The 23,771-nt window shown below is 50.9% G+C and overlaps 2 protein-coding genes across 4 annotated transcripts in view; one reads left to right on the top strand and one right to left on the bottom strand.

Annotated features, from left to right (window-relative positions):
• The window catches only part of LOC140726233 (uncharacterized), an 87,214-nt gene extending 84,483 nt beyond the window's left edge, over positions 1–2,731 (top strand). Inside the window, exons 11-13 of one of the 3 annotated variants that reach the window (XM_073042330.1) lie at positions 360–427; positions 1,104–1,154; positions 1,664–2,731. In XM_073042330.1, the coding sequence (XP_072898431.1) occupies positions 360–427; positions 1,104–1,151 (116 nt within the window). In that variant the 3' untranslated portion in view covers positions 1,152–1,154; positions 1,664–2,731. Of the gene's footprint in view, positions 1–359; positions 751–1,103; positions 1,155–1,663 lie in introns of those variants that run through there. The other 2 variants (XM_073042329.1, XM_073042328.1) reach the window with 2 other exon arrangements.
• On the bottom strand, positions 1,961–21,895 carry LOC140726235 (NLR family CARD domain-containing protein 3-like). The gene is given in 8 exon segments (XM_073042331.1): positions 1,961–2,367; positions 4,133–4,216; positions 4,663–4,746; positions 10,278–10,364; positions 12,337–13,352; positions 13,354–14,021; positions 17,246–17,514; positions 21,789–21,895. Coding segments are annotated over 8 exon segments (2,616 nt in total). The 5' UTR covers positions 21,851–21,895; the 3' UTR covers positions 1,961–2,021.
• Positions 21,896–23,771: the final 1,876 nt, after the last annotated feature.

Below are 23,771 nucleotides of genomic sequence, written 5' to 3'. Positions count from 1 at the left end.
GCTGTGAGCTCTATCTGTGTGTCTGGGGAAAAGCGACCACTTTCCTCAGTGAAAGGGTAATCTCTCTGTGATTACCAAATACAGCCAAGGGGAGGGTGTTGGGGGTTGCAGGGTGAATGGTGAGATCCCACAGCACCGCCCTCGTTCCTCTGACTCCCCATCACTTTCTCCCCTCGATCCCACCCTCTGGATCACTCTGAAGAGCACAGAAGAGCCCCCACATCTTTCCTGATGCCCTCGGCCCGCACACTAGTCTCCGACTCTGTGACTCCCTTGGGTCCTGCAAACCTCTGTCTCCCCGCTCCTCTCCAGTCTCTTATGTCGTTGTCTTAGATCAGTGTAACCCTCTCTCCTCACAGATATGAAGACACAGAGAGACAGAGAGAATATCTACAGTTTGGCAGCACCCATGAGACAGGCACCTGGGGTAAGAGGACTGCTGACATCTGACCCCCCCCCCACCGTCACAAACCCATTTGGACGATAGGTGCTGGGTGTGACCCAGCAAAAAGATGAGGGCCGACCCCATGAACTATAACCCTTCATCACTAACTGATGCATAATTCACCCCTCTCCACCATCTTCCCTTACCCCACCCAACTGCCCTGTGTGAGGGGGAGAGGGTGTGTGCGCGGTTGAGGGGGAGTGGGTGGGTGCGAGCGTGAGGTGGAGGGGTGGGTGGGAGGGGGAGGGTGTGGATGCAAACATATGGGAGAGGGGGTGTGTGTTGTGTGTGTTTCCTGTGTGGGAGAGAGGGTTGTGTATTTCCTGTGTGGGAGAGAGGGTTGTGTGTGTTTCCTGTGTGGGGGAGAGGGTTGTGTATTTCCTGTGTGGGGGAGAGGGTTGTGTGTGTTTCCTGTGTGGGGGAGAGGGTTGTGTGTGTTTCCTGTGTGGGGGAGAGGGTTGTGTGTGTTTCCTGTGTGGGGGAGAGGGTTGTGTATTTCCTGTGTGGGAGAGAGGGTTGTGTGTGTTTCCTGTGTGGAGGAGAGGGGTGTGTGTGTGTGTGCGTGTGCGTGTGTGCGTGTGCATGTGTGTGTGTGTGGACGAGGATTTTTAATCAGTGCTTTTACTCTTTTACTTGGCTTGCTCTCTCTGTATTCCAGCCCCCCAAGTTACCAAACCTGTATGACAAACTATCCAACGTCCGGTAACCAGTAAGTCTCATCTGTTGTCGTCTGGTGTGGGCCAGGGGAGGGAGAGGGGAGGGAGGTGGCTGGAAGGCCCTGAGCAGGGATTGTCCGAGGACCCACAGAGCAGCCAGTGCACTGTCCATGGCATCTCGTCCATTCCCTTCCCTCCCTCCTCCCCTTGTCTCCACAGCACCTTCCCTAACCGTCTTACTACCCCCTCCCCACCCTACCCCTTACCCCCTTCCTCTACCTCACTTCACTCCCTCTCCCTCCCTCCTTTACCTTCTTCCCCATCCCCTTACCTCTTGCCTCCAATAGTCCCCATCCACTGTAACCTTCTATTACCCCTCCTCCCTCCCCATTCCCCCATCCCTCTCCCCTTCACCGGCCATCACCCGGCCCCCTCCTCTCTCTCGGTATGCCCCCTCCTCCCTGAGCTGAGCCGCGGCCCGGCCCAACAATGGCACATCTCAGGGGCTCAGCGGGTTTGAGGGCTGTTGGGGCAGCACTGACAGATAGTTTCAACCCCGCAGGTTGTGATTCCGGATTCCGGGAATGCTCTTCACCCCGCTCCACCCAGCTGAAGGAAAACTCCAGCGGAGGAAACATTGGATATATTTCCCAGAGGGAATCAAACAAAATGAATATTGGGATAGCAGAGTGTGTTTGCTGTCAGCGTTCACCATTCATCTGCGAGAACCACCTGCTGTTGCCTCCCCAACCTACCCCCACCCCCAATCTCCGGGAAGGGAGCTTCCCCTCCCTGCTCTCGCCGCAGGAGAGACCATTCAGCCCATCACCACTGTACTGGTTCAGGGTGTTGGAGCTTGAAGAAGTCTGACAGGAACCACGTGGGGGCCAATCCAACAGCTGGTGTTCGGTCTGCCCCCGTCAGCAGTGCAGCTCGATGGTCCCCCGCAGCTTCTGCAGCTTCCTGCGGGTTTCTGCGATCCTGCACTTGCCGATGCGCTGCTGCAGCAGCTCCTGCAGCGCCGCGCACCACTGCGACATCCATGGCAGCATCCTGCGGTGGGCACAGTGGCTGAAGATTTTACTGAGGAACTGGACGAGCTTCTCGTCCGTGCAGGTCTGGCTCCGCTGGCAGACCCAGTCGCACCAGCCCTGCCACTGCTGGTAGTCGTCGCAGAACCAGGCCACGATCCGGTCCGAGGCCCCGGGAAGCAGCTCCTGCTTCAGCCTGGCCGCGTCCTCCTCCGCCAGGCGGTGGCCAATGAACCTGGAAACAGACAAGCCGGGCACTAGGTCAGGGGAGAGCACAGGCCCTGCAGCCGTCTGAGCCCATGCTGACATAAACCACCCATTCCATTCCCCCACATTGATCATTTACAGCGGCCAATTAACCCACCAACCTGAACATCTTGAGAGAGGAGGATCAGAGACTCCGACAGCCACTTTCCTCACTTGGATTACCATTTCCTATCATGGTAGGGCCGCCCCCGCTCCAGCTGTTTATCTGACTTTATTTGATTCTATTGTAATTCTTTGCTCTACTGTGAATGCCCGCAAGAAAACGAATCTGTGTGGTGTATGGTGACATATACAGAACATATTCTGAGAATAAACTTACTTTGAACTTTGAACCCCCTGGCCCTGCAGCAAGCCTTTTGGAGAATCTATCCCACTCCCCGGCACTCCCGTATTTCCCTGATCCCAGTTTGCCCATTCTGCTTCTGGTTTCTTTGGCACTCACAGTTTCCCAGATTCCTTCTTTCGGGAACAGTTACCCTGATCTTCCCATCCCCGTATCAGCTGAACCTGGACCATCGGAGCCCCAGAGACGGGCTTTCTCCGGCGGTCCCAAGGCAAACTCTCGATGGTCAGTGATCTCCCTATGTATGCATGTCCGGTTTTTGTTTCAATGAGGCAGCGCAGCGATGCGCCGGGTAGTGCTGCTGTCTCTCAGCTCCAGGGACCCAACGTTCAGCCTCAGCCTCTGGCGCTGTCTGTGCGGAGTTTGCACGTTTTCCCTGCGACCCTGTGGGTTTTCTCCCAAATCGTAAATATGTGCATGTTGATAAGCTGTTGCACCATGTCTCCTGTGTGCGGGAGAGTGGAGGAGCTTGTCGTTGATGGACATGTAGGGAGAATTGGGTTTGCTGTCAGAATGGTGTAAATGAATGGTTGATGGTCACCGTGTTTCCGTGCTGCATCTGTCTAGGACAATTGGGACCCTCCAGAGGAACACAAGGTTGTGGGCAGTCTCCGAAGTTTAAATTCCAGTTCCCTTTTCTCAGCCTACAGAATAAAGCCCAATATTTGTGTCCTTCCACACCGGTAAACAGCTGGGGGGGGGGGGAGGTGAATGCAGGCTACACCTCGCTGCTACATCGGAGCACTTTACCCAGAGCAGCTGATGCCCACAATGGGACCATCCAGCCTTTAGTCAACTGCCCGAGCACTAGCCCAGCCAACACAAGCAGATCCCGCAAGCGGAGAGATCGACCGGGGGGCGGGGGGGTGGGGGTCCCACGCGGAGAACACGGGGATGCGAGTGAGGTGTTTGAGAAACTCTTTCCATGGGAGATCGAAGCCCAGCTTCTCAGTGAGGCAGGGACGGTCTGGACACATCTCCGCAGAGAGCCAAGGAAGCGGAAACACCGACCTCGACACTGGAAGGATTCAGGGCATCTGCAGCTTTGTTTCAATCACCCATAGTCTGCTCTACCCCATGCCACACCCTGAATCCTGCTCCCCCCCCACCCCCACAGCTCCGGAATCCAGGATCAATCCTGACCTCCAAGCTGTCAATGTACAATTGGTGTAAATGATGGAAATAAGAGAATCTGGAAACCTTCATCAGGGTGTTGGCCTGAAACGCCAGCTAACTATTCAATCCCCTCCATAGATGCTGCCCGGCTTGCTTTGAACCTCCAGCGTTTTGTGCACACTACTGCTGTAAATGATTGGTGGTCAGCTCGGCCTCAGGGCGCCGAAGGGCCTGTTTCTGAGCGGCAGATAACACTGAAGACGCGGCTACTTACACGACTTTCTTCAAGGTGGAATTGTTGGAGGAAACGGCAGCAAAGGCGGAGATGCCGTCGTAGTCGGCGTTGCTACCCTCGATCCTGAAACACACAACAGATTTCACAGCTGGACACCGGCAGGGCAGTCTGGACCGGGGAGACGAGACTAGACTAGACCACAGCAACACAGACTAAACAGACAGACAAGAGATCATAGATGATGGGATCTGGAGTAGAGGTCCAGATGGTGGAGGAAGTCAGCAGGCCGGGCAGCTGCAGTGGAGGGGGGAGTGGACATTCGATGTTTCAGGCTAAGCCCCTCCGTCTGGACAGACTTTATCCAGCACCTTGTTTTCAGACAGATAGACGGCTCATTGTGTAAGACAGTGGGTCAGATTTACATGGATGGTTAGTGGGACATCCAGACCAATCCTAAGGAGGTAAGCCAGGAAGAGAGACATGATTACAGCCACGGAGTCGTTGGCCATCTGGCCCATGCTGACCGTAGATGAAGAGACAGCAAACAGTGTGATGTATGGGAGAGGTACCACAGTTCCTGTAGGGTCCTGTTCTCCTTCAGTGCATCACAGATTTCCCTCAGCTCCTTGTTCCCAATGTCGGTCCAGCCGAGGCTGTAAGAGAGAGCAGAGGTGAGGTGAGAGCAGGGAAGTGGAAACGGATTGTTCGGCCCCTCACTCAGAGTGTGCTTACCGTTCTACCTCAGTGCTACTTTCCCGCACTGACCCCGCGTCTAAGGGCGCTCGCTCTCCATCTGAACAGAGCCCGCTTGGCCAGCGGTTCCCAAAGGTTCAGCACCCTCCCCTCATCTCTGACCCACAGGGTGACCCTTACACCGAGCCCGTACCACAAGAGACAGCAGATACTGGAATCTGCAGCAACAAACAGCTGGAGGATTCAGCGGCCCAGGCTGCACCTGTGGGGACAAATGGGCAGTCGACGTTTCAGGTCGAGACCCTTCGTCTAGACCGGGTGAAGCTGGGCATCGGTATCCCACATTGCCTTTAATCTGGCTTTTTACCGAACCCGTCAGCCAGCCCCTGGCGTCAGTGTCGCAGTAGCGTTCACCGGAGACAGAGTAGCGGGTGGAACACCCCGGGTGCCACACACAACACAATCACCTCTGAGCCATCGTGGTTCACCCATCAAATCGTTAACCGCAGCCAGAGGACCGAGCTTGTCCCGTGTTCCCGCTCCTTCCCCCTGTACACTACAGCACGTCAGTGCCTTTCGGCAGCTTGCAATCATCGCCAGCAGCCGCTAAGGCAGCGGGAGGTCTAAATAAAGAGCTCGGGGCTTTTCGGCGGGCTGAGATCACGACGATCTCTCAGGCACTCGTACTGCAGTCACGTTAGTGGATAAGGGCAAGACGGGGCAAGTAATGGGATTATCCATTAATTACCAGAGGAGGTGGGAGGGGAGGGTGACATGGGGGTTGGGCACAGCAGGGTAGTGCTCCATTGCTACGTCAACATCTGAGTCGGTGAACAGTTCAGAATGTAGTCTTTCCATCAGTAACCGTACCCGAGTGAGTGGATGAGGAAATAGCTCTTTAGTGTGAAACAGGGAGGAAGAGATCCCTGCATACACTCTGCGGCTTCATGGTGAGAGATGAGCATTTAGACCCTGCGACTGCAGAAGTGTTTTCTGTTAGCTCACAGTCTTAGATGTATCAGGTAGGCTTTGTCACAAAGGTAAGGGACTGGACCCAGTGAGTGAAGGAGCAGACTCAAGGGGCTGAATGGCCTCCTCTTACCCCATGCTCCCTAATGCAGAGGAAGATGGAACAACAGCATTCACAGGATGGCTGTAACCGAGGAGGAGACCATTTAATTCATCCCATCCCTATTGGCATCGTGTAGGAGCAGACACTGCCCATGAAGGTGCTGACCCAGCTCCTGTTTTGATCTCTATGAAGGACACAGGAACAGGCCCTCTGGCCCTCTGAGTGCTCCTAGCCCAGATAGCGCGCCTTTCCTGCTCACATTCGGACCATCGCGTCCATTCTACATCCCCCCACCCCTCAGTTCCTGATCCTACGCCATCAGAACCAGCCTGTCATTACCTGCCCCTTCATGACTTTCAACACCTCTCTCAGATCCCCTCATTGACAGTAAGGCAGCAGTATCTCAGACAACCACGCCTTACAACAGTGGTGTGCAGAAAGCGTCTCTGAACACATGCCAAACCTTGAAGTGGATGGGCTACAGCACCAGAAGACCACGAACGTACACTCGGTGCCCACTTCGTTAGGCACAGGAGGAGGTAATGAAGTGGGCTCTGAGTTTATAAGTAGAACAGCTACAGGCCCTGTCGCTGACCCCCGAAAGTCTCTCCAGTACACTTTCCATCTTCCACCATCAATTCCTCACACCCAGCCTGGTCTCAATCGTTCCAGCCTCTTTCACTCCATGACCATCAGACTTCGTAACAATCACATCGATCTGCATTTCTCTCATGCTTCATCCAAACACTCCCTGAAGTTCGTCAAGCTTTACTTCTCTTCAACAATCATAGCACAGGGACAGGCCATTCAGCCCACCTTGCCTGTGCTGACCATGAAGTCGATCTAAAATGTTCCTATCTGCCCGCACGTGGTTCATATCCCTTAATTTCCTGCCTGTCCACACGTCTATCTACATTCTTCCTAAGTGTTGCTATTGCATCTGCTTCTGCCAGCACACTGTGCAGGTACCTATCGCTCTCTACGTGAAACAAAACTTGCCTTGCACATCTCCTTTAAACTTTCACCCTTACTTTAAAGATATGCCCTCTAGTATTCGTCATTTCTACCTTGGGAAAAAGACTTGGTCTACCCTATCTATTCCCCTCAGACTATTAAATAATTCCATCAGGTCACCTCTCAGCCTCTGATGCTCCAGAGAAAATAATCGACGTGTGTCCAGTGTCTCCTGATAGCTCAAATCCTCTAATCCAGGTGAACCTCTTCTGTAGCCTCTCCGAAGCCTCCACATCCTTCCTGCAATGTAGTGACTAGACCTGCATGAAGTACTCCAAATGTGGCCTAAACCAAGGTTTATCAATTATCTCCAATAGGTGTATGTTTTCCCAAATAAACCCCTAATATTTTCTACAATAATTTCCCTCTTGCTGATGTCAGACTCAACAGTGTCTAGTTCCTTACTTCATTGTTGCCCTTCATAAACAAAGGAACAACATTGACCATTTTTCCGTCTTCTAACACCAGGCCTCTCCTCTCCTGCTTCCTAAACCCACATTGCTTTTGTCTAATAAAGCTGAACTTGTCTAATTACCTGTGAACTGTTTCCCTGATTTTGCTGTCCAAAGTAACACACATTAAATGCAGGGGAACTCCACAGGTCAGGCAGCATCTATGGAGGGGAATAACAGGCCAAGACCCTTCATCAGGACTGTTTGTTCATTTCCATAGATGCTGCATGACCTGTTGAGTTCTTCCAGCATTTTGTGTGTGTGTTACTCTGGATTTCCAGCATCTGCAGAATCACTTGTGTTTATAACTTGCTTGTATTAATACTTTACAAAATTGCCCCTGCCCCGAGACTGATCGGCAGTTACTGCGGTCATCACTACGCCCTTTCTTGTACAGCTCCATCTCCCCAATGTTCAGGAAATACCTTTGGATCTACAGATGTTTGTGACATTACAGCCAGGACCTTTACAAACCCTTCCATACTGCCTTCAGCAACCTGACCAGGGGATTTATCCACTCAGTGCATTCTCTGTATCAGCTTTCAGATCATAAAGAATTTCGAACACATCATCCTTTGCTGCGACTCCTGAAGCATCTCCTTCGGTGAAACTGATACAAGGTCCAAGCTTTCCCTCTGACTTGATGAGTGGATTTCCTTTTTAACATCTCTCTGTTCCACCTCTCTCTTTAAGCCTTCCTTCTCTTCCCTTGCCTGGAGCTTATTTTTGAATAGCTTTCTGTACCATGTCATTCTGATCCTCCCATGTTTCCTCTTTTCGTTTCCTCACTGAACTTTCTGTAACTATAGCAGTTTTGACTCACGTCAACAGCAGGACATTTACCATTCACTGGCTGGTCTGTGCCCTCTGACCCTTGCTGGCCATCATTACTCATTTCCCTACACAACATGCCCCGTACTTTTCAATTGTCTAAACTTCCCACCTCCTGCCATACCAATTCATTTAAAGACCATAAGACACGGGGGCAGAATTTGACCATTTTGCCCCATCGAGTTTGCTCTTCCCTTTGATCAATGCTGATACATTTTTGCCTCCCAACCCTATTTTCCTGTTTACTCCCCATAAATTTTGACATTTACTAATCAGGAACCTATCAACCTCTGTTTAAAATCTATGCAATGATTTGGCCTCCACAGCCATCTGTGGCAATGAATTTCACAGATTCACCCCCACTGGCTGAAGAAATTCCTCACAAACGAGAAAAGCTACAGATGTTGGAAATCCGAGCAACAACAGAAAGGCTGGAGGAACTCCGCAGGCCAGGCAGCATCTACGGAAAGAGTACAGTGACGTTTCGAGACAAGACCCTTTGGCAAGAAATTCCTCATCTCTGCTTCTATTCTGAGGCTGTGGCCTCTGGTCCTAGACTCACCCACTACTGGAAACATCCTCTCCATGTCCACACTATTTAGGCCTTTCAATATTCAGTAGGTTTCAATCAGATTTCCCCAACCCCATTCTTCTAACTTGTCTACAGCTCCAGTTTTCTAATTAACGAACTCTGGCTCCAGCCCATCCCAAGTGTCACTGTTCCATGGGAACTCTCCCTTTTCCAAGAGAACTTGTACAGTGATTATGACACACTATTACAATAGTTTAGTACTCCACATTCAGTCAGAGGTTTCATATTACAACTCAGTCATGCAAACTCAAGCTCCTGTGCCACCCACTGGTCCCAGAAGGCCCCCAATGTTCCCAAGGATACCATGTACTCCCTCTCCAGGAACACGTGACATGGATGTAACCAAGGGAGAGGGGCAGACAATTGGCCCCGGCAGACCCTCGATCTGCCCGCTGACTGGACCTGTGAATGATCACTTTGATCAGGTCCAGGAGCAACATGACCAGGATATCGACCCAGCGAGTGACCGAAGATCAGGAGTGTGGGACTGGAGTGCAGCCAGAACTCAAGGAGCGGCCCCCTCATATGCTATCCTCCTTCCTCCCCGGCCACATTCAATCTTGGCTCATTTATTTCCCCTCTCAACCCCATTTTCCAGCCATCTGCCTGTAATCTTTGACACCATTGGCCATCCAGAGATCGCCAGCTTTCAGTGGGTGACTCGGACCCAAGCTGCTCTCTCACCATCACCAGAACCCCCCTTCTTTGTCCCGCACTCCAGTGGCCCCCGTGTCCTCTCGCCTCCAGCCCCAGAAAGAGGTCCCTCCCTGGTATGGAGCACAGCCTCCTGGATCCATTCACAACTGCAGGATATGTTTTACCCCCTAATTAACCTCTCCCTGTTGCCAGCCCTTTCTTCCTGACTGTGCGGAATACCACCAGCATCACCGGACCCTGTCCTGCTCTCATCCGCGCAGGCTGCAAAGACACTGAAACCTGTTGGACAAGTACACGGGCTGAAGATGCAATTTCTGGATCCCAACACCTGCTTCACTTGTGACACCCTTTCGGATGCCTTCACTAACTGGTTCTGCTGTAGTTCATTGAAGAGGTGTGGTTGTTCCACAACACCTTAATGTTCCTTCTCTCCCTCTAACCCCTCCCTCACCCCCCTGATGCTCATGCCCGAAGCTCAGACTCCAGCTCATCAATCTGACCCAAAGATCGCACAGCCCCAGGTCTACTGCAACTGCGCCCAGCATGGATCCCATGTACCACACGTCACCTGCATTGCCATACCTATCATAATCCATTTAATCACACCTTTTGTCTAACCTCACCAAAGACCCTTTCTGTCCAGAGTCCACACAGCATGGCCTTTGTGTTCCATGTCCCCAGGCTACCATAACCCTGGAGATCTGAACCCCTTGGCCCCTGGGTCACCCATATGGGTTTCAATTCCAATCCGCACTGTACAGGCTCCTGTTCTGACATCTTCCAGCCCGTCGCCAACTTGTCGGTCACTTCAGCGCATAGAGGAAGGTTCACAATAGACAATAGATTGGTAATAGACAATAGGTTGGTAATTACCCCAGAAGTTTCAGCCTGTAGTCCTGGGATTTCAACAGCTCACTCAAGAAGTGAATTGCTTCCGAATCCAATTTGTTCTCCCCACACCTAATAATTCAGAGACAACAAAATGAGGCATGTCTGAAACCTCCACTATCCATCTGATTTCTGCCCAGTCCAAAGTGCACACCTCTGCATCCTGCCCCCACCCTTCTCAAAGCAGTCTGTGGAGCATCACCCTTTACACAATCAAAAGGACAGTCAGCCCCTCAGGCAAACCTTGCCCCCATCAAAAAGGCCTCTCTGAACCAGTTCCCACTATCCATTCAGGATATCCTGAGTCACAGCAGGAGATACAGTGACAGGGAGAACAGGAAGGAAGGGAATGGAAGAGAGAGAGGTGCAAGGGATGGGGGAGAGGTTGCGAGAGAGAAAAAAAGCAGGAGAGGCAAAGAGAAAGGGAGGGTGAGAGAAAGAAATGGAAGGGAATGAGAGGGAGGAGGAAATGGAAAGAGAGAGGAAAAGAACAATGGACATGTGAGTGAAAGAATGTGGAAAGTCAAAGGAAAAAGAAAAGAAAGGGAGCGACAAAGAGAGATAAGGGAAACGTGGAGGAAAGTTTGGGGTTAATATTCTAAAAGTGCAGGAAAAATCAGAGTAGAGTCCAGGGAAGAATAGATTGAATGGATTAAATGTAAAGAGTTAGTATATTACTCAATGGCAAACTCAATAGAGTTGTTATGCAGAGGGATATTGGGGTGCAAGTCCATAGCTCTGTGAAAGTGGTGCACAAGTTGAGAGGGGTGGTAAAGAAGACATGTGGCATTCTTGCCCTTATTAGTTGAGGAATCAACTTCAAGAGTCAGGAAGTTATGTTGCAATTTTTTAAAATCTCCAGTTACTCCACATCTGGAGCATTGCATTCAATTCTGATCACCCCATTATAGAAGGATGTTGAGGCTTTAGGGAGGGTACAGGAGAGGTTTACCAGGAAGCTGCCAGGTTTAAAGGGCACTTGCTATCAGGAGAGGTTGGACAAACCAGAGTTTGTTTTTCTCTGGAGCAGCAGAGGCTGAGAAAGACTTGATAGAGGTGATGCACCATCAATAACTCTAGGAGACTGGAAGTGAACGATAGGCTTTTATTAACAGTGAAAAAGGAGCACAACTATGTCAAAGACTGAGGGAGGAGCAGTGTCCCAATCGCCTTTATACAGGGGTCTGTGGGAGGAGCCATAGGAGCAGTCAGCAGAGGGGCGTGTCCAGACAGGTATATGTAGTTCACCACAAGAGGTTTATAAGATAATGAATTGCATGGGCAGAGAAGACAGCCAGTATCTTTTTCCCAGAGTTGAAATGTCTAATACCAGATGGTATGCATTCAAGGTGAAAGAGACTAAGTTCCTTAAAACACAAAGTGGTGGTGTCTGGAATGTGCTGCTAGAATTGGTGGTGGAGTCAAAAACAATAGTGATCTTCAAGAGGACCCATGAATGTGCAGGAATTGGAAGGATATGGACATTGTGTAAGCAGAAGGGATTAGATTAGTTGGCCGTTTGATTCAGCACACCATTGAGGGCTGAATGGCCTGTTCCTCTCCTATACTGTTCTGTGTTCTAGGAAGTAAAACAAAGCAGAGAGAGGTGCAAGAGACGGAAGGGAGATGAACTTCAACCCCCAAAACTGGATTTTTAGGATTGGGTGAGATGAAGACATCTTCAAAAGTTCAAAGGCAATACATGTACAGAGGCAGGCCTAGGGACAGGCAGCCAATCAGTTTCTAGGAGGAGAGGCAACTATCAGATGAGTTGAGAGAATCCAGCATTGCCAGATCTTATCAGTTGAGCCCTCGCTGGCCCAGGTTCCCTAATTCTCAGCAGGTGCTGTGAGGAAGAGAGGGCCATGGCATCCCTGGTGTCTAAGCTCTTTGACTGGTTGACATGTTCACACCGGAATCGAGGCCACGGGAGATCTTTGTACAAAGCCAGCAGGACCACTAGCTGCATGTCCCTCTGCGTGGAGACGTGAGGCCCCAGTGATGGCAACTATAAGTTGCCCCACCCTTTGAGAGGAACACTCACCACAGGCTCTCGCAGTGCTTCAGATAGGGTTGGAGGGTCCTCAGGCCCAGACCACTAATATTGGTGGCAGTCACATCCAGTTCCACCACATCTCCAATCTGCAGGTCCAGGAAGTACTGCAACGCACTCAGATCCATTGGGCAAATTATGTTGTCCCCCACGTGAATGTGGAGACTCCTGGGTGTTAGCCTCTCTGCCAGAGAGGGGTTTTGCTGCTCGAACAGGCAGTGGAGTAAATTCAAAATACCGGAGCCCTTTTCACAGCTCTCCGTGATGCCTTCCAGCAGCCACAGGTGGTGGACCTCTAGTTTGGTGGCATCCCCCAACTTCAGGTGCTTGGAGAGCAAGGTCTGGTTTCTCTCTGACAACAAGCCCGAGACAAACCGGTGGAAGATATCCAAGTATCCCAAGCTCACGCTGCATGTGTCCGTGTCCATGATGTCCGGGAGCGGGCGGGGTTCTAACACGTAGTGCAGAGCTGCCAGGAACTCCTGGATGGTGAAGTGCGCAAAGGAGAAGATGTCCTCCACGCAGTCCGGCTCCTGAACGCAGGTTCTGTCCAGGAAACTGTTGACAAAGGTATTGAGCTCAATGTGGTGAGTCTGCAGCTCGTGCCGGTAGAAGAGGGTTTCGTGCTGGAGCAGCTTGGTGTATGCCAGCCTGCCCAGGTTACAAAGCATCTGTGTGAGATCTTCTGCACCGTCCAGCTGGGGGCGGGAGTGATGTCTCAGCAGCATGGTGAGGTACCGGCTGTAAATGTCCGTCATCGTCTTGGGTTGCTTGTGGTCCACCGCCCCCTCATCCTTCAACACGCTACACACGATGTAACAGAAGGCAGGGATAAAGCACAGAGTGAAGAGAAAATGGTTTTCCTTTACCAGCGCAAAGACCCTGCTGCTGACACCCTCGTCCTGGTAATATTTCAGGAAGAAATCTTTGATCTGCTTTTCTGAAAACCCTGTGATGACCACAAAGCGGTCAATTATCTCCACGGGAATGTAGGCGACCGCAGTGGGGTCGGCTGGTCAAGAGTACAGACACGCCGGGCAGCAGCTCTCCCCGGAGTAGGCTGTTGATGACGTCAGGTAGCTGACCCTCCTCGTCTGGATCCGTGACATAACAATCTCCATCCACACTAGCGCAGAATTTAAACTCGTCAAAGCCGTCTAAGATGATCAGAAGCACCTGCGCTTCCTCGAAGACCAGATCCAGCACTTTGGCCAAGTGGCCGTTCTTCCTGAGGACCAGCCTCCTGAGGGTCACTGGGTTATCAGCGAGGTTCAGGTCCCTGAACGTCAGCTGCAGGACCACCCAGAAGTTCTGGAGACACCGGCCGCTTGCCCAGTCGTAGGCCAGCTTCTGCAGGAGCATCGTCTTGCCAATTCCGGCCACACCGGTCAGCAGTACCTTACCGGGGGCCCTCCGGTCGGTGAGCCGCTGGAAGAGCTGTTCGGGCAGGATGGCAATTTGGTGCCCCCCCCGCTCCTGCAGCTCAATGCGCTGCTGGCCAAGCGACAGGAGCTCGTGCTGTTTCAGCTCCACGCTGGGGTGCCCGCTGACCAGCAGCAGCTCGGTGAACTGGTCCTGCAGGTAGACCTTCTCGCCTGCCCGTGAGTTGTAGTACATCATCGACTCATTCCTTCTCAGCAGAACTTGCCGGTGTTTCTTCACCACGGCATGGTGCTCTGTGGAGACACAAAGCCCCGGTCATGGATCGGCTGAGGTGCTTCAGGGGAGGAGGTGAGGGAGCGAGGGAGATGGTAGGGAGGGAGGTTCACCTTCTGGCAGCCACTTACCAGCTGACCACACCCACTCCCCTTCCCCACCATCACCCCACCCCACTCCATCTCTCCTGCTACCTTCTCCAGCCCAATGCAACTCCCCCATCTCTTGCCTCTGACCCAATCCCCCTGCCACTGCTCCATTCCCCTCCCCACTCCCCTCCCTCCCTCCCAACCTACCCTCCTTACCCCTGGCCAATCCTCTCCATCTCTCCCCACTCCCAGTCCATTCCTATCCCACTGACCAACCATTCCCACGCCACCCCCCCCCATCCACACCCCCCACCCCCATCGACAGCTCTGCGAGGGGAGATAACGTCTGATACTGAGAACCTTGATCCATGCCTTGAGATCCCCAACCCCAGAGTAATGCGGAGAAGTCACTACCTCACACCCTCCCCACCTGACCACTCCCTCCGACACCTCCAGCCCCAGACTGGCTTCCTCGTCCCGTGTAGGAGAGTGAACTCAGTTCACTATCGACCTGGAGGGACGGTGTCAGTCCCCCAGCAGGTTAGGAGCAACACTTCCACAAAGATTATTCTCAACACTGGTCCCATGTACCAAGATGCAGCGAAAATTCATCTTGCAGGCTGTTCATACAGATCAAATCATTGCTCGAGGTAGAACAAGGTAAGACAATAACAATGCAGTGTATAGTGTGGAAGCAACAGAGAAAGTGTAGGCAGAGTTAGACTGAGAGGTTACGAGTCCATCTACAAGAGGGCCATTCAAGAGTCCGGTAACAGTGGGTAGAAGCTGTCCGTGAGCCTGGTGGTGTGTGTTTTCAGGTTTTTGTATCTTCTACCCGATAGGTGAGGGGGGAAGAGAGATTCTCTTTGACTATGCTGGGTGCTTTACTGAGGCTGCGAGAAGTACAGGCAGAGTACATAGAGGAGAGTGTGGTTTCCATGATGGATGGAGCTGTTTGCATAATGGCTTCATATGACAAGAAACCGCAGAGTGTTGTGGAAACAGCTCCATCCATCATGGAAACCACACTCTCCTCTATGTACTCTGCCTGTACTTCTCGCAGCCTCAGTAAAGCACCCAGCATAGTCAAAGAGAATCTCTCTTCCCCCCTCACCTATCGGGTAGAAGATACAGAAACCTGAAAACACACACCACCAGGCTCACGGACAGCTTCTACCCACTGTTACCGGACTCTTGAATGGCCCTCTTGTAGATGGACTCATAACCTCTCAGTCTAACTCTGCCTACACTTTCTCTGTTGCTTCCACACTATACTCTGCATTGTTATTGTCTTACCTTGTTCTACCTCGAGCAATGATTTGATCTGTATGAACAGCCTGCAAGACGAGCTTTTCACTGTATCTTGGTACATGGGACAATAATGAACTGATGTCCAATAAACTGAGCAGTTCTCTCCCCATCCAAGTTAACCGGAGGTTCTGAAGGAAAGCTGTGATCTGGCCTCGCTGATGAATCTATCTGCACTCTATACCTTTCCATCAGTATTTCCAGTTCTCCAGCGGGGGAGTCCTGTTGAGCCCTTCTCTCCTACATACTCAGTTCTCTGCATCCATCACCTGTTCTTTTTTTAATCCTTTTTTAATGTGCAAAGTTGCGATCCTCAGGGTTGAGTACTCAGTATGATCTATTTGCTGTTATTTGCTCAATCTCCTGATTGCTCCCTCGCCTAATACTTCCACCACACAGTGTGGTGCCTATCCTGTGCCAAACCCGGGTACCTGAATTTCTACCCCAAGATATTACATCAAGCGATGCCACTAAGCTGACACTCCACTTTACCCCTCACACAAAGTCCTGCCCAACTCGCCCTTCAGCCTCAATGAACAACACGCAGCAGCATTACAGACACATAACATTAGTGACCCAGCATCCAAAGTAATCAATGAAACATATGTAGTCCTGACGAAGTGCCTCGGCTCGAAATGTCAACTGTTTATTCCCCTCCATTGTTGCTGCCTGACCTGCTGAGTGTGTGTTACTCTGGATTTCCAGCATCGGCAAAATCTCTTGTGTTTATCACCCTTCAGTACCATTATTTCAACACGTACAACACGCTGGAGGAACTCAGTAGGTCGGGCAGCATCCGTGCAAACAAGCAGTCAACATTTCAGGCCGATACCCTTCGTCAGGACTGAAGAAGGAGGGGGCAGGAGCCCTATAAAGAAGGTGGGAAGGAGAAGGCTCGCAGGTGCCAGGTGAAAAACCAATAAGAGGAAAGATCAAGGGGTAGGGGAGGGGACAGGCAGGAAAGGTGAAGAAGGAATGTAAGGGGAAAGCATTATGTGTAGTAGAAGAAGGCAGAATCATGAGAGGTGATAGGCAGCTTGTTTGTATGTGTTGATTTGACCACAGCATCTATAGTGTACTTTGTGCTTAGTCCCATTATTTTCTTCATTCCCCTTATTGTTAATTTGTTGAGATCCCGTCCTGGGTCAATCCTCTCATGCAACAGCTCTGCAATCTCCTTGTTTGCACAAATTATTCTAAAATTCCAGAGATCTCTGTCCTTCAGGCTGAGTTCACCCCTGTCTACACAAAGATTAACTCCAGCATTAAGGCCACACTGCTGTACCTCATCCTATCTAATCTCAGCATGCACACATTCTCCCTCAGCAGCTTCCAGGGAGCAGACCCACAACGCTTGACCATCTCAAATCCTTGTCTTTCACTCTATCCCCTTATCCCTGATCTTAATTTCTGTCAGGTCTTTCATATCTGATGTAAATGTGAAAGCGCCCTGCACAAAACTGGACTCCTTCAGAGCTTTGAGAAGATCTTCCACCCTGGAAAGGTGATGATATCTCCTTGCAGCTGCCGTCAGACAGGAACTACAGACTCACACCACCAGGTTCACAAACAGTTCCTTTCTCTTAACCAGTCAGTGCTTGAACCAATCTGCATAAACTCTAACCACCCCCTCATTATCACATGCAGCACTAGGACCACTTTGCACTACAATGGATGTTGTCTTTTTTGTTCCAATTGTGTTTTAAATAATTTTTGTATAGGTTCATATACCTTCCTGGTTTGAATGTTGTCTGTAATGTTATGTGTTTGCGGTGTTGCTGCAAGTTATTCATTGCACCTGTGCAGACATAGGACAATGAACTTCACTCAACCAGAGGTTCACTTACCGCTCGTCCCAATGCCCGTGTCAGCAACACCTTCAGATTTCGCAACGAGGGAGCAGAATTCATTGGCCACCAGCTCCCCACGGCAATCGATGATGTCGAGCAGAGTGCGGACTCTCCTTCGGGGACCAGGCACGTACTTCACATCTTCATAGTCGTCCTTGGTGATCAGCTCCGTCTGCAGGGCTTGCTCCAGGAGCCAATCCACCCGCTCTTCCAGCTTTTCGACAAGCTCCACCCGCTGTCTCCTGAGCAGCTGAAGAGCGGGAATTCTGCCGGCACAAAGCAGACGTTCTGTCAGCACAGGGCTCCCTTCTCACAGAAAGCTACACACAACCGCAACTCTGAACTGATTCCACAGTCTATTCTACAATCTATGTTCTTGGTATTATTGGTTTATCTGCACAAGTTGTCTTCTTTTGCACATTGTTGTTTGCCAGTCTTTGTTCATGTATAGTTTTCTCAATTACACTATTCTACTTCTTTATTTTCCTGCAAATGCCTGCAAGAAAATGAATCTCAGGGTAGTATATGGTGACATATACGTACTTTGATAAAATATTCATTTTGAACTTTATTATAAGACAGTGTTTTGTAGAAGCTGTAGGGCTAAGAATCTAGTTCTGATGAAGGTTCTTTGACCCGAAATGTTTAGTTTCTCTCTCCTTAGATGGACTTTTCCAGCAACTCTTGTCTTTGTTTTGTTGAGGAAGGATACAGTTGGGACACCATCAGCAACAGAGCACTCTCTCAGTACAAAGGAAGGAATCATATATCACAGCTGAGAGGCATTGATCATGTGGACAGTCAGAGGCTTTTTCCCAGGGCTGAAATGGCTGCCACAAGAGGACACAGGTTTAAGGTGCTGGGGAGTAGGTACAGAGGAGATGTCAGGGGTAAGTTTTTTACTCAGAGAGTGGTGAGTGTGTAGAATGGGCTGCCGGCAACTGTGGTGAAGGCGGATACGATAGGGTCTTTTAAGAGGCTTTTAGATAGGTACATGGAGCTTAGGAAAATAAAGGGCTATAGGTAAGCCTAGTGATTTCTAAGGTAGGGACATGTTCGGCACAACTTGGTGGGCCGAAGGGCCTGTATTGTGCTGTAGGTTTTCTATGTTTCTACAACTCCTGGGCACCAGCTCCCCCAGTCACACAGGACAGAGTGGGAGTGATGGTGCACAAAGTAAGTTTGGGGAATTGTGCTCAAAGACAACACAAAATCTGCTGAAGGAACTCAGCGGATGGAACAGCATCTATGGGAGGAAAGGAATTCTCAACATTTGGGGTCTAAGCCCTACACCAGGACTAAAAAACTTCTCTGTTTAGATGCTGCTGGACCCACTGAGTTCCTTTAACAGTTAGTATCTGCAATCCCTTGTGTCTCCTCAGGGTCAAAGGTGAGGAGTGTGGTCACCAGACTAAGTGGAGATATTCAGGCCCTTGAGTTTATTCAGCCATTCAACCAGATTACTGATCTCATCAAAGGACAGTTACAATGCATAATAAGGCTATTCAGCCCTTCACATCTGTACTGGTCAGAAACAAGCTAAGGCCAAATATTGCCCAACAACCCTGCGTGGATAACATCTGAAAGACATGCTGGAAGAACTCAAAAGGCCGGGCAGCATCTATGGAGGGGAATAAGCAGTCAATGGTTTGGGTCACGACTCTTCAACAGCACAGGGAAGGAAGGAGTAGAAGCTAGAATAAGATGGGGGAGGGGAAGGAGTACAAGCTCGTGAGTGATAGGTGAAACCAGATGTGGGGGAAATGGGTGGTCACCTCTCTAATCCTTCCCTATGATTCTAATCCAATGAGTGGTACCGAGACAGTTTGACTGGTTTGAGCCACAACATGCCACACGCCAGCATTTCCACAAGAACCCACTAAGGCAGTGATTCCCAACCCTTTCTATGCCATGGACCAATGCTATTAAGCAAGGGGTCCAAGAACCCCTGCACAAAGGTGAAGATGAGCAGGTTTACAGGGCTTCTCCTCACACAAGGCCAGGTGGCTGCAGGTTGGCTTCACAGAGGGGATCCTGTCCTTCCAGAGGAACCTCTCCATCCTCAGTCCTACCACAGCTCACTGGTGGTACAGGAATAGTTATCACCAGGTCTCCACCAATTCTGATCCACACCCACTCCGTGGCCACGGCAATCCACCTCATCAGGCAATTCATAAACCCGTCAGCTTCACCGTAGATGGGACTGTACCTCCTGAAGGAGACGTTCCTGGTGTAAATCCAGCAACCTCAAAGAGAGGCAAGACAAAGGTCAGCTACAGACCTGCCCCCCCCCCCCCCCACTGCACCATACGGCCTTCAATAAATAGTCAAGTCACTTGTATTGTCATTTCAACCATAAACTGCTGGTACAGTACACAGTAAAAACAAAACAATGTTCCTCCAGGACCCTGGTGCTACATGAAACAACACAAAACTACACTAGACTATGTGAGACAGCACAAGGCTACACTGTACTAGACTACTTAAAACAACACAAAACTACACTAGACTATGTGAGACAGCACAAGGCTACACTGTACTAGACTACTTAAAACAACACAAAACTACACTAGATGACAGACCTACTCAGGACTACATAAAGGGCACAAAAACAGTGCAGAGCAGTACAATAATTAATTAATTAATGACAACAGGCACAGTAGAGAACCAGTTTCAATATGACAATAAATGATGTAGGTGTCAGTCTAGACTCTGGATATTGAGGAGTCTGATGGCTTGGGGAAGAAATTGTTGCACGGTCTGTTTGTGAGAGCCCGAATGCTTCAGTGCCTTTTCCCAGATGGCAGGAGGGAGAAGAGTTTGTATGAGGGGTGCGTGGGGTCCTTCATAATACTGTTTGCCTTGCGAGTGCAGCGTGTAGTGTAAGTGTCTGTAATGGCGGGAAGAGAGACCCCGATGATCTTCTCAGCTGACCTCACTATCCGCTGCAGGGTCTTGCGATCCAAGATGGTGCAATTTCCGAACCAGGCAGTGATGCAGTTGCTCAGGATGTAGAATGTGGTGAGGGTGGGGGGTGGGAGATGGACTTTCTCAGCCTTCACAGAAAGTAGAGAGGCTGCTGGGCTTTCTTTGCTATGGAGCTGGTGTTGAGGGCCCAGGTGAGATTCTCCGCCAGGTGAACACCAAGAAATTTGGTGCTCTTAACGATCTCTACCAAGGAGCCATGATGTTCAGCGGGGTGCGGTCATTCCGTGCTCTCCTGAAGTCGACTACCATCTCTTTTGTTTTGTTCACATTCAGAGACAGGTTGTTGGCTGTGCACCAGTCCGTTAGCCGCTGCACCTCCTCTCTGTAAGCTGACTTGTCGTTCTTGCTGATGAGACCCACCACGGTCGTGTCATCAGCGAACTTGATGATATGGTTAGAGCTGTGTGTTACAGCACAGTCGTGGGTCAGCAGAGTGAACTGCAGTGGACTGAGCACTCAACCTTGGGGAGCCCCCCGTGCTCAGTGTGATGGTTTAGCGTAGCGGTCAGCCTAATGCTATTACAGCGCCAGCGACGCGGGTTCAATCCCCATCGCTGCCTGTAAGAGGTTCCTGTAGGTTTTTCCTGTCATTGCCTGGGTTTCCTCCCACAGTCCACACGCATTCCAATTCGTACTTTAATTAGAGACATGGGTGCGGTCTTTATAAGGCGGAAGGCCCTGTTACCATAATGTATCTCTTAAATAAAAACAATAAATAAACGTTATGATGGCACCCAGGGAAACGTGAAGCAGTCTCCCCCAGGGCGTCCATGAAATTCTCTGTGATCTTCAGATGTGTCCGTTTGAAATAAAGGTACTTTTTTGAAAAGCAAGGCTTTAACCTGGCACGGGCATGCACCTGGTCTGAGGGCTGTCCTTTCTCCAGAGAGAGCAGACATCTCACTGCTCTGGCCAAACGGCAGCGACGCCCTGTCTGTGTTCCGAACCCCGTCCAAGATACGGAGCGCTGAGACCCGACTTTCACTGCCTGACCCTAACCCAGACTCAGACCCGTGAAACTGACCCCGTGGTGGGAGGAGGGTACCGGTCTGAGAGGAAAGGACACGCTTAAAGCCTCTGCGAAGAAGTGGAACAGTCGCAACGGGGCAACAAGCAAACCGCTCGAGGTACTCAGGGAGTGAAGCAGTACTTGTTGGGGGGGGGGGCTGGTAATACAGGATCCCCAAATAAATTTCAAACAGGATCCTGTCGGCACTGGGACACGCGACCGTATGTGGATGATGAAGAATCGGAAGTCTCCCCGCACCAGCAGCGAGGGGATTGTGACTGGGGCTGCCACAGTATATCCCCACTTCTCAGACCCACTCTTAATCCTCACCCCTCAACTCCTCGTCCTCACTTCTTAATTCCTCATCCTCACTCCTTAATTCCTCATCCTTGCTCCTAATCCTCATCCCTCAATTCCTCGTCCTCGCTCCTCAGACCCACCACCTCAACCCTTACGCCCTCATCTCCTCGCCACTGACTACCGACCCCACCCCCGTTGCTTCGTTCAAACTCAGATCTCTTCCCTCCCTCCCTTTCGACTCACCGGGCCGCCGCCCCTGTCCCGGACCCCCAGTGTCCCTCCACGCCGCCCTGGTCCCGATCCATCGCCGCCGCAGCCCGGACTCCGGCTCCAGCAGCCCGAGCAGAAACTCCGGCTCCGCCCCTCGCTCCTCCCACAGTGCGGAGCTCCCGCTGTAAAGTTCCTTTCACCCAGAGGAAACCCATGCAGTGACAGAGTGTGGCAGTCCCTGCCCACTTCTACCAGCATTCCTCAGGCTGCCCCGTCCATCGCCTGTACCTGAAGCCGCTTGTCGCCTCACCGTCGGGCATCTGAAATCAACTTTGCTTCTCATCTTAGCCAAGATCAGTTCTTTCTTCAACACTTCCCCCACAAGACAGGAACAGAATTAGACCACCTGGCCCATGGAGTCTGTTCCACCATTCTATCTCCTCTTCAACCCCAGTTCCTGGCCTTCTGCTGGTAACCTTTGATGTCAACCATGTCCATCAATTTCTGCCTTAAATACACCCAATGACCCGGCCTCCACAGCTGCCTGTGGTAACAAATTCCACAAGTTCACCACCCTTTGACTGAAGAAATTTTTCTGCATCTCTGTTTTGAAAAGACGTCCCTCTATCTTGAGGCTGTGCCCTCTTGTTCTACACTCTCGCACCATGGGAAACATCCTTTCCACATCTACTCTGTCTAGGCCTTTCACCATTTGAAAGGTTTCGGTGAGAACCCCCCTCATCCTCCTGAATTCCAGCGAGTACAGACCCAGAGCCATCAAACGTTCCTTGTATGATAACCCTTTCATTCCTGGAATCATCCTTGTGAACCTCCTCTGGACCTTCTCCAACGACAGCACATTTTTGCTAAGATCAAGCTGTTGACTACTCAAGTACTCAAGGTGAGGCCTCACCAGTGCTTTATAAGAAGGGGAGCTGTGTCCGAGCTGACAGCTCTGAGTGGTGTTCCTGCCCCTCGGCCGGTGGAAACAGGTCTCACCACCTGCAGCTAGTGAATCGGCAGAGGGCTCTGGCTGAGAGGGTTGTGAGGAAGGTTCTGACTGGGCACGCTGTCATCTCCAGATGGTGAGTTTCAACGGGCCACCCTCTCACCAATGGACATATGGTCAGGACTGGCATCCTCTCCCTCCAGTAAGAGCCTACACACCCTTTCTGTGGACCTGTCAGAGGGAGGACTGACAATCAGATGTTGAGGCCAACTAACTCAGGCGGGCTGAGGTGTGGACGTAATCCCTGGTGCATGAAGCCTCTAACTGGCAGAGGTTGCTGGGCAGTGTGCAAGTGGCACCAAGGCTGGAGCTCCCACTCTTCGGGCTGAACTACTTTAGGTAATTGATGCCATCACAGCTCCTGACCCTGGAGTGGGGATGTGGGGACACACCACCTCAGTCCCAATGTGTCAGCTGCAGTATAACGGTCCCTTCTGTTTAACCGACCGCAAACGCACCCCTCTCCATGGGTGACCTTGGACCATGAGACTTCCTGCACCTTATTTCCCATTGTGACTGGGAGTGCACATTGAGAACGCGGCAGCAAAGCAATGGGGCAACTCCTCCTCAGTGGGGCAACCCCTCCACAATGAGCCAATCTCCTCAGTGTGACAACTCCTCTGCAATTAGATAACTCCTCCACAATAGGACATCTCCTCCTCAGTAGGGCAACTCCTCCTCAATGGGGCACTGAGGGGTGGAGGAAATCAGGTATAGAGAGGAAATAAGAGTAAAGAAATGAAGGGATGGTTTAGGAAAGCAAAGAAAGAAAAACAGAATGACAGATACTAACATCTCTGGGGCCAGCCAAATGATGCATCATTGTTTTACTGGTCACGTCTCTGGCCAGAGGTTCTCTGACATTGCAGCAACATTGAGAAAGCCTTTGCCCTGACTTTCTGTCGCACAGTCATTGGAAACAACATACAGCACATAGAAACAGGCATTTGGACAACTGATCCATGCCCACCTAAGCTCCATCACATTTACAAACCTAAGCCCTCTAG

Source organism: Hemitrygon akajei, chromosome 4 (genome assembly GCF_048418815.1).
Source record: "Hemitrygon akajei chromosome 4, sHemAka1.3, whole genome shotgun sequence".
NCBI lineage: Eukaryota > Metazoa > Chordata > Chondrichthyes > Myliobatiformes > Dasyatidae > Hemitrygon > Hemitrygon akajei.
Note: the sequence above shows the minus strand (reverse complement) of the source record. Positions and strands in the feature narration are given on the sequence as shown.